The sequence below is a fragment of the Cygnus atratus genome, chromosome 23 (assembly GCF_013377495.2).
Source record: "Cygnus atratus isolate AKBS03 ecotype Queensland, Australia chromosome 23, CAtr_DNAZoo_HiC_assembly, whole genome shotgun sequence".
In the NCBI taxonomy this organism is placed as follows: domain Eukaryota; kingdom Metazoa; phylum Chordata; class Aves; order Anseriformes; family Anatidae; genus Cygnus; species Cygnus atratus.
The window spans coordinates 168533-178507 of NC_066384.1; the positions used below are offsets into that span (position 1 = coordinate 168533).

The 9975-nt window shown below is 45.1% G+C and overlaps 2 protein-coding genes and 1 long non-coding RNA gene across 3 annotated transcripts; 2 read left to right on the plus strand and 1 right to left on the minus strand.

Annotated features, from left to right (window-relative positions):
- Positions 1 to 18: 18 nt before the first annotated feature.
- On the plus strand, positions 19 to 4789 carry RSRP1 (arginine and serine rich protein 1). Its single transcript, XM_035562026.2, has 5 exons — positions 19 to 207; positions 1297 to 1917; positions 2263 to 2417; positions 3677 to 3760; positions 4268 to 4789. Exons 2-5 carry the CDS (start codon positions 1299 to 1301, stop codon positions 4448 to 4450), a joined length of 1041 nt encoding a protein of 346 aa, XP_035417919.1. The 5' UTR covers positions 19 to 207; positions 1297 to 1298; the 3' UTR covers positions 4451 to 4789.
- A 1159-nt stretch (positions 4790 to 5948) lies between these two features.
- Positions 5949 to 8393, minus strand: SYF2 (SYF2 pre-mRNA splicing factor). The gene is made up of 7 exons (XM_035562027.2): positions 8265 to 8393; positions 8075 to 8185; positions 7665 to 7790; positions 7413 to 7530; positions 7205 to 7295; positions 6507 to 6605; positions 5949 to 6402 (listed from the first exon to the last, which is right to left on the minus strand). The coding sequence occupies exons 1-7, from the start codon at positions 8310 to 8312 to the stop codon at positions 6237 to 6239; spliced, it is 759 nt and encodes a 252-aa protein (XP_035417920.1). The 5' UTR covers positions 8313 to 8393; the 3' UTR covers positions 5949 to 6236.
- A 131-nt stretch (positions 8394 to 8524) lies between these two features.
- Positions 8525 to 9652, plus strand: LOC118255677 (uncharacterized). The gene is made up of 2 exons (XR_004781014.2): positions 8525 to 8663; positions 8944 to 9652. It is a non-coding gene; the product is annotated as an uncharacterized LOC118255677 (long non-coding RNA).
- Positions 9653 to 9975: the final 323 nt, after the last annotated feature.

The following is a 9975-nucleotide window of genomic DNA, read 5'->3' on the forward strand; positions in this document are numbered from 1 at the left end:
TCGCCAGCCGCGCGCATGCCCGAAGAGGTTACTGGCCGACTGCGCGTGCGTTCCGCTGTCCTCGGGACGTCAGCGGGGGACAGGTTCTGGAAGCTTCGGTCGGGGCCGGGCAGCGGCGGTGGCGGCGGAGGGGGCGGGGGCCGTCGCTCGTCTCCGGGGCCTCGCCTCGCCTCGCCCCGCCCGCGGTGCCGTCCGGCAGCCCCAGCGGTAAGTACCCGCAGGCGGCGTCTGGCGCGGAACCTCCCGCTGCGGGTCGGAGCCCCTGGCGGCGGGGGCGGCGCACACCGGGCTGGGGCCCGCGTGCGGAGTGTCGGTTGGGTAAGGGCTGGGCTGCGCTGCGCTGCGCTGCGCTCTGCGCGTACCGCGTTGAAAGCGCCGGCGATTGCTTAGGATTGCGACGAGGGGCGCGGTCGGAGACAAGCAGGTGTCTCCCTTACCTGCGCTGCACGGTGGCGGCGATCTTTGCTCTCCTGCAGAGGAGAAGCGGCGCAGTTTAGCTCCAGTAGTAGCAGGGAGAACGCTTCTTACGGTGAGCGTGGAACTTGACACGTTTTAGTAAGGCTTGGAGACTTGATAGCTCTTGTTTACAACAAGCACCAAATACAAACGGTGTGATTAAAGCAGCCGTCCTTAATCTGCGGGGTGGCAATACGGCTTTAAGTAACGGGGGTGGGATGGTTACACCGCAGAGTGTGGTAACTTTTGGAGATGTAAAATGGCTGCCGCTGAAGGGAGACAGCCATTTTAATGCATTACCATAACGAGTGTGACATTCGTAACAGGTCACATCCAGTAACTCATTAGCTGTGGCTTTTGTAGTAGTTATCTACAATATTTTTAATAGGGATTTGATGCATATGTTGCTGGGATGTGTGGAGGACTGTGCAGAGGCAGTTTTGTAGTGCAGTTCAGTCAAGATCTTGAAGTGATTGCTGTACCTTCAGGATACTTTTTTCCTGTTTAAGGAAAATACCAATTTGTATCTTTTTCACGAAAGGCGTGTGTCTACAGTGAGTGAAGGGTATTAAAACCTACACAAACTTCTTAAAGTTGCAGAGACCTATTCATGGTTTAAACTGAAGCCATTTTTAAATTTCATATAGAAGACTCACTACAGAAGAGGAAATGATGAAATTTAAAGTTGTCATGCATAAAACATGCTACTAATCTGGATTGAAAGAAATGTCCGTGTGTCTAATTATCCTTGAACTTTTGGCCCATGTCGTAATGTTTAATTGATGTATAAATGACTTGCTGCGTACAAATGATTTTGCTTCTCCTCTCCCCACCCCTCAGGAATGGAGACTGGGTATTACAGAACAACAATAAAAACAGAATCAGGTTCTGAAAGTATCTGCATGGAAGAAATGATGGTTAAGAAGACTGATGATATGGCAGACTTCATGGATGACTTGAAACTCAGCTCACCAAAGAAAAGATATTCTTGTTTGAGATCTGAGAGAAGTTGTGATAGGTCATCAACAAGGTCATCTAGTAGATCTTCTTGCAGTTCACAGTCCAGTTCAAGTACATCCTCTTCAGCTTCCTCCAGGAGTTGGAGCCGGTCCAGATCCAAATCACGGGCTCGACGAAATAGTTCCCAAAGGTACAGAAGATACTCTCGTTTCTATTCCAGAAGCCGGTCAAGATCATGTGGCTACATGAGTTACAGAGGAAGGTACCATGCCAGACACTACAGGAGGTACCACTGTTCTCCGCGGTGTAGGTCGCGCAGTAGGTCATGGTCTCGTGGGAGATCCTGTTACAGAAGGTCCTATTCAAGAAGCAGATCACGTTCAGGAGGCCGAAGATACTATGGATTTGGGCGAACAGTATATCCTGAGGCTTACAGGAACTGGAGAAGCAGGTCACAAACGAGATCTCGTAGTAGGTCACCTCTACATTTGAGTGAAAAAGGTACTGTGAGACTTGCATTGCGTGTGAGGCAAAAAGCATGCCCTTTTAGAGATCTGAGTTTGTCTGGTTAACAAGTACAGTTGCTTTATAGAGCATAACTGATAATTAGAATTTGGAAGAAAATCTTGGCATAGCTAGAAAACTATATTAAAACAAAAAAAAATTAGTTTAGAGGATATTTTTTGTATTTCAACTGAAGCTAAATTTCCAAAGTTAAGATGAAAATTAATCAGAGTTGATGCTTACTCAAGTGCAGTGGCTGTGTATGTTCAGTTTTTAGGCTTGTATGAACAGGTACATGTTGATTTTAAACATAAGAGAATGACACTTCTTTTTTTCTTGTAGAAAAGAGGGAACTTCTGGAAATTGCAAAAGCTAATGCTGCAAAAGCTCTGGGAACAGATAACATAGTCTTGCCTGCAAGTTTGAAGATCCTTACTCCTTCCAAGGAGACAAATAATATAAAACAAGAGCATGAAGATTCTGGGGACTCAGATGAGGTAAGTGTGAACTGGAATATTCTTGATTAAAAGGTAAATATTTTTAAAACCTTGCGGTCTGTGTGGATGTTACAGTATTTTTCAACTGTGGAGTTTGTAGTTATAAGTTCAAACTCTTGAACAAAAAATTGACTTAAAAGAATGCTAAAAAGTACTGTAGAAACCACTGTAGACTTGACTTTACACTGAATATGCACTGGACTCCGAGAAGCTGTTGATTCACATACGGGCATTTGGTTGGTGTTAGGTTATGAAGAAGTGAGAAATGTAGCTCTTCCAAGTTTTTTTTCTAATACAGCATTGCCTGTTACGTTGGCTAGTTTGTTTTTGAGCTAAAACAAGGAGTCTCTGTACCAAGCCTGTTGAATAGTTTTTAGTAAAGGTTGATTTTACTGCCTTTCTAACTGTTAAAAGTTTTTCATATGCAACAAACTGTTTCCCAGAAATTACATACCCAAACACACAATGCATTTTACATGCTTTATTTCTGTCTTATAGAAATCATGACTATGGTTCCAGACATGATGAAGAAAATCTGTTGGTAATTAAGGGACTTGTGGGCTATAGTTGCTGTAAATTTAAGGGAGGGAGAAACTTGAGCAGCTTAAACTGAACTTCAGTTTGGCTCTGTTATGATGTGTTAATCTGATTCATGATAAATAGAAAATTGCGCTAATTGTTACATCTATCAGATGCTGATATTTCGTATTTGCTAAGGGTTTTAGACAAATGGTACAGGCATCCCTTTCATAATATATGCAATATATTCCAGATGTTGAGAGATTACAGAAGAGGAGGCCTGCATCACTTGCAGATAAGTTTATTGTTGTTATCCAAAGCTCTGCAGGATTAATATGCAGAACTTCATGCAACTTACTCTAACACTGCATTTCATTGTATGGCATTCCATGCTTTGAATCATTTGAATCCTCTTTAAGACTTAACTGGGGCATGGATACCAGGTCACATGTGAATTGGCACACGGACATTGATAAAGATAATACATGTTTTTCAAACTGACTTCAACATGGATCTATTTGCCTATATATATATATTAAAAAAAAAAAAGGCATCAAAAAGCATCAAGTACAAAAGATACAATAAAAAAAAGTATCAAAAAGCATCAAAAGTAGCTCACAGCTACTTTTGATGTAAAAAACTGAAACAACCATACTGGAAAACGAATAATGTATGATGACTGCCTTAACCTGCATGGAGTATTGTATCTTCCCACTTATGCTTTGTGTGTTTTTCTCTAGCAACCCAGAAGACTAACAGAAGATAGAACCAAAAGTGGAATGGAGAGAGCAACCACACAGAGGAGCATTTCTTTCAGCCCTAATGTAAGTGAACTTTCCAAAAATGGTAGTCCAGTAATTCATCCTTCTTGTATTACTTTCCACAGCATTGGTTGCCAAATTAAATTTCTTAAATAATGGTAACAATTGAATTTGATGGTTTCACAATTACTTTACTAGAGGGGTTAGATCAGTATTTTAGCAGTACTGTAAACATACAACAGCAGTGTGTTGACAATCAGTGTTTACATTTCAACACTTAATGTTGAGTGTCTGTACTACAGACTTAAAAGTGTATGTGAGAAACAATTTACACCAAAACTTAAAGTTGCATCTTTTGGTTAAATTTTAGTAATGCACAACTATGGGGGAAAAAACTTCCCTGAATCCCGTGTCAATTAAGTGTATGTAGTTGATGCCTAGTAGTCCTTGGGTCTCCTGTGAGCTGGAAAGAAAACAGTCTGGCTTAAATGCAAATAAACCCCTTGAAGTCAGTAGGTCTTGGTATATTCCTTATCTTTCTAGCATTTTCAAAGGTAATTTATTTTCCAGAATACAATGGCAAAACCAGTACTACAGAGGCCAGCAAGTCATGTTGTTAAAGAACCATCAATTTCTCCAGGAAGAGAAGATGACAGAAAGGGAAGTCCCTATGGGCAATGGGTTCCTGTCAAGAAGGAGAAGAAAACATTTGTAAACTTCTCACCTAAATGTGCACTGTTCCGGGCACGCTAATATCTTACTGTTTCTGAGGCTGTAATATTATGCATATTCAAATGGTGAGGTCTAAAGTTTTCTGATCGGGTTGAAGACTTGTTAATATTGGGTATTTATTTTTGAGATCTTTAATTTTGAAATCTTAGGTTTCTCTTTCAGATATAAAGCACGGTGATCCAGAAGCCACAGATGGGAATCTTGTGTATATTTGTAAATATTTTTGTATTGCTTTAATGGCCTAGAACTTACAGGTGGGTAACTTTTTCTAAAGAATAGTTCAGTAGCTGTTACTTTGAGCACTTGAATTACTTGTGTAACTGTTGACTTGGAGTAAATAAATTTTAGTTTTGCACTGGCTTCTCAATGTGTCAAGTATTTGTAGCTTTGTTTAGTAGTAATTTGATGTACATCCTGTAAGTGGCTATTTCCAGGTTTAGGTTTCACTTGCCTTATGATTACCACAAAGTACAACAGAAGATCACTTGAGTTATCTTGAAAATTGACCTTCCTGTTGGAATAGTTGCTGTCCAGGCACTGACTGCCCGTTCCATCTTTTGAAAGCGTTGCACTTGAGGAGCCATCACATCATCCACTGACTTTTAAATCCTGAACTTGTGTTTGCAGGCTTGTGGTTGATATAGGTTGCTTTAAAAACAACCTGTAAAGAATCACTGTAAGGCAGTAAGCAAGCAGCAAGGTTGGCTGAGAAGGCTTCATGAGACCAACTGTAGAGATTATACATAAATATTTAGCACTGCTGTGCAGTTAGCTCCATGGCTTATGAAGACTTCCACCCTATGATATGTGAAAGCAAATTAACAAGCTGTTGTATCAGTTTAGTTGTTCATTTGCAACGAACCTACAAAGATCATTGAATCTGCCTGACCCCTTCAGGGCTAACCAAAAGTTAAAGCATTAAGGGTATTTTCCAAATGCTTCTTGATTCTGATAGGCATGGGGCATAAATCACTCCTCCCTAGGCAGCCTGCTTCAATGTTGGACCACCCTGAGGGTTAAGAACTCTTCTGTAAAAATAAAGGGCTATTACAATGAACTGGAGTATTCCAGTCAGGAGGCATCTTTAAAACAAGTCATGTGCCTGAGTACAGAGAGAGGTTTCCCTATCTTCATTCAAAAACTTTTGGTATAGGACTTCGATGCTTGCAGGCCTTACTTGTGTTGAGGTGCGAGTGCAGAGGGGTTAGTTGTTGTATGTAGAATAGGAACTACTGCAGCTACCTAAAGAATTGAGGTTTCCTGTGGGACTAACAATTCTGTATTTTGCAGTGACTTCAGCTGTGCTGTAGGTTGTCCACATTCCTTGCCCTCTCAGTGAGGGTGGAACATAGTTTTGCTGCCTGAACATTGTGATTACTGTACAGGTACTGCCCCTGGAAGAACTCCAACCTTTGGCACATCACAAACACAGAGTAGTTTCCCACTCACAGAACAATAACGCACGTTCTCGAAGTGTTTTTATCTTCTTGCTAAATGAGTATTTTCAGGGACTTTGCCATTCTTTACATAATGACATGCTTTATTCTTAATCATGTGGCAAGAGCTTTATTTATTTAGAATGAGAAACAGGAGGAGCTGGCTACTTCTGCAAGTAAAAGCTATATACAGCTGACGCTATACACTGCATGCATTATGTCTATTGTATTAAATACACTATTGATTTTACAAGTTACTTTGAGGTCTACCAAGTATATTTCTGATACAGTTTAAGAGTGCATGCAAAATATCCACATCAAACTTTAATAAGCATAGAAAGGCAGTAGTATGCACTTTGGTGGATGTCAGTTCAGACAGCCGTTCCTCTCTCCAGGTTCTGTTTAATTTCAGCTGTGTACTTCCCATAGAACCTCTCTGCCTTCTTATTGAACTTGGCATTTCTCTCATTAATGTAGTCAATATCCGCATCATCATTGTAAGGACGTCTTCTACTGTATTTTTCACGTTTTTCAATTCTGTAAGATAAGTGTCAGTGTTTGAAGATGTAGACGAATCATGTGGACTTAATTACACAATTTCTACACACCACGTGTTTCTTAATTTTATCTTATTTACTTACTGTTTTTCAAGATCTGCAACCATTCTATCAATCCCCTCCTTAGTTGGCACATGAGTTCCATGGAGAAGACTGTCAGATGTTGGATAGAGTGCTTCACCACTGAGCAAGAGGAACAGATGGGCACCAGTTTACACAATTGTATTGACTGAGATTCCACTGCTTCTGTTTGGGTTTTTAATACTGCAGGGCATTAACTTGTGTCTAACTGTAGGAGTTGAAGATGCAGTGATAACTGCTAATATTAAAGGCAAACTATGAGACGGTATCACATGCCCATACAAGATAGAGAAACCAGCACTGAAACTCTTAAGTCTGATGCTAAACTTTGGAACTTCATTTAAAACCTGTCGGACTTCTACAAAAAAACAACACAGTAAAAACCCACAACTGACTCCAAGAAATAGAGTAATCCACTTGCACGTCTAAATATTTTCCAGTTGACAAAATACCGCTTCAAACTCAGTAATACTGAATTTGAAGAAAAAAACTTACCAATTACAGTTCTTTTTCTTTATCGAAGTAGAGATTGCAAGGGAGATGATCAGGTAGGCTATGCATTTTAAAATGTTAAAATGCTAATATTACAGTGCTTAAGAGAATACACTGAGAAATCCCTGAAAGGACTGTTTTTTTTAAGTCTTTAGTATTCATAACAAAATTACAAACATGGGAGATAAGATGACTGAAGTTACACTTACTACTGTTCCTTCAGCTTCTCGTACTGCTCCAGATCAGGTTTGATCTGCCTGGTTAGTCTCTGGTATTGGCGCAACTGAGCAGCTGCGTAATCTTTGGAAGAAAAGTACTGTTAAGGTGAAGGTTTTTATTTCATGATTCAGTTTGCAACTGAAATATTAACAAAGGTGTTCGCTAGGAATATGGATAATTATATAGTTAAACTGTTACCTGAAAATCCTAGATCTGGATTTTTCCTCTTCTTTTTCCTTTCCCATCTCTCGGCATCCTCAGCACTGATCTCTAAAAGTTTAACTCGCTCATAGTCTTCTCCTCTTGCTGCACATTCCTAATATAACACAAGTAATATTTAACAAAAACATTGCCCAAGGATTAACCCCCCTGTAAAAGCTCTCTTGACTTCTCTAAGCGTTAAGGGGGAGCTTCACAATAGGTCACAGAAAGCCACAGCTTTGTGTTTACCTTCTTCTTTTCCTCCACTTTCAGCTCCCATTCCAGACGTGCTTTTTTGGCTTCCCAGTTTGGTGGTAATTTAAGCCTTTTATCTTCTTCCACCACTTCTTGGTGGTTCAGCTTGCGAGCCTCATTCTGGGAATGAAGCAGTTTATAAAACTGCAGACGCATCAACGCTCGGCCGCACAAACTCCAACCCCCAAACCCCCGGTGGCTCTTGGGGGCGGGGGCCAGGTGTGCGTGGGTCCCAACCCCGCTTCCCGACCCCGGGCACCGCGCGAAGCACCGACGTGGCGAAAGGCTGCGGAACCGGGCCTCGGCCGTCCGGAACGGGTCCCCGGCGGGACAGAGGCGGCCCGCGCTGCGAGCCGGCCGCACCCCCCCCGGACCGGCCACGACCCCCCCCCGCCGCCGCGCACCCGCTTCATGTGGAGCTCGCGGAACTTGCGCAGCCACCCCTCCCGCTTCTGCGCCGCCGCCGCCGCCGCCGCCGGGCTGGGCCGTGCCTCATCCTCCGAGCCCGAGGAGCCCTGGAACAAAGCGCACTCAGCCGCGGGCGCCGCGGGAAGCCGGGCCGGGCTGGGCCGGGCCCTCCCGCGGCCGCCTCACCTCATCGAGAGCCGCGGGGCAGCCCCGCGCCACCACCTCCGCCGCCATTAGCGCCGCCGACGCTTCCGCTTCCGCTCCTGCCGACGCACTTCCGGCCGGGCACGTGCCGCGGCCTCGGCCGCCCCTGGCGGGTGGGGGGTGACGGGGCTCTGCTGCGGCCGCGCGTCCCCCCCCCCCTCGCGCCGTCCGCCCCTGCCGCGGGGCTGCCGCGGGGCTGCCGCGGGGCTGCCGCGGGGCTGCCGCGGGGCTGCCGCGGGGCTGCCGCGGGGCTGCCCCGGGGCTGCCCCGGGGCTGCCCCGGGGCTGCCCCGGGGCTGCGGAGCGCGGCGGGATGGGATGGGGATGGGATGGGCCGGGCCGGGCCGGGCCGGGCCGGGGCCGCGCTGCGGGACCCGCTGAGGTTGGTGCTCGGCACGTGCGGGTTGGGCGCGTCGGCTTGTCTCGTGTGTGCTGCGGAGGGGCCGGTGGCAGCGGTGAGTGCCCGTCCTCGCCGTTAGAGGCAGGCCCGGAGCCCCGCCGCTGCCTCTCGGAGCTGCCTGGAAGGCAGCCGTCACATCACTGCTGCGCCCCGGGCACCGCTGTGTGGACAGGCAGCCTGCTGCAGGCTTGGAGCTACGGCTCGACGAACGCTTTGACGAAACTTTTTATTTATTTATTTATTTATTTATTTCTTATTCCAGCGAATCAATGTCATGATGCAAACTGTCTGTACAAAGTAAGGAAGCAACGTGTGAACCAGGTGAATTCTTCTGTGCCTCAGCTTACCTGGAAGCACTGGCAAGATCCAGGGCAGAGAGCCTGGAAGGGATGAAGCCAAATACCGGCACCCCCACGACTGCTCCTTGTCCGCTCAGGCTCTGGAGATCACTCACATCACCCACAGCAGGTTTGCTCAGGGAGGAAAGTTGCAGCTCTTACAGAAAACAACGTGACAGAGGTTTTGCTTCAACTTCTGAGCAAAGAAAGTAAAAATTTCCATAATATTTCTGGAGTGACCAGGATTTTCCAGCTGTACAAAGCCAAATGTAGATTATAAGGGTTTATCACTGGGATTTATATGCCCATACAAATGCATCTCTGTGTATGTAAAAGATGAACATGTGTGCAATGTTGTTGTGCAGTAAAGGTAGAAGGGTTTAGGACTTCTGTTTTTCTTTGAAGAAACAATCCAGGCCCCAGAAGGTTAAGAACTGTTTTATAAATCGACACAGTCAGCTTCAGCTCGTGACTTTCCAGCAGAGGGAAATGCAGCACAAGTGATGAGGGGCTGTGACAATGGCAAGCAGCCCTGGCAAATATGAACTATCTCTGTTCTCTTTTAACTTCACTTTCTTCCACTGCCAAACTCTGATGCATGCTGAGTGATTAAAAATATCAAATACAGTGTTACCCAGCAAGGAGTCAAGTCAGAGGGAAAAAAAAAACACCAAACCTAGTGGAACTAGTGCTGTGAAACAGAGCAGACTGGGGCAAAGAATGGGGGGCAAAAGGCACTTACATAGTCCTATTGACAATATCTCAAGAAAGGGGAAAGGGTTTTCCCAACATGCTTTTTTGGGGGGGGGGGCGGGGGGGAGAGTCTCCCCTCACCTGCCTTGTCTGTACCCTTGCAGTTGGTTGGGAAGCATCAAATTTTCATGTGTGTGAGGCATCTGAAGCTGGCCGTGCGATGGTTGCCACCACACTTGAGGATGGGGATCACTAGTGCTGGA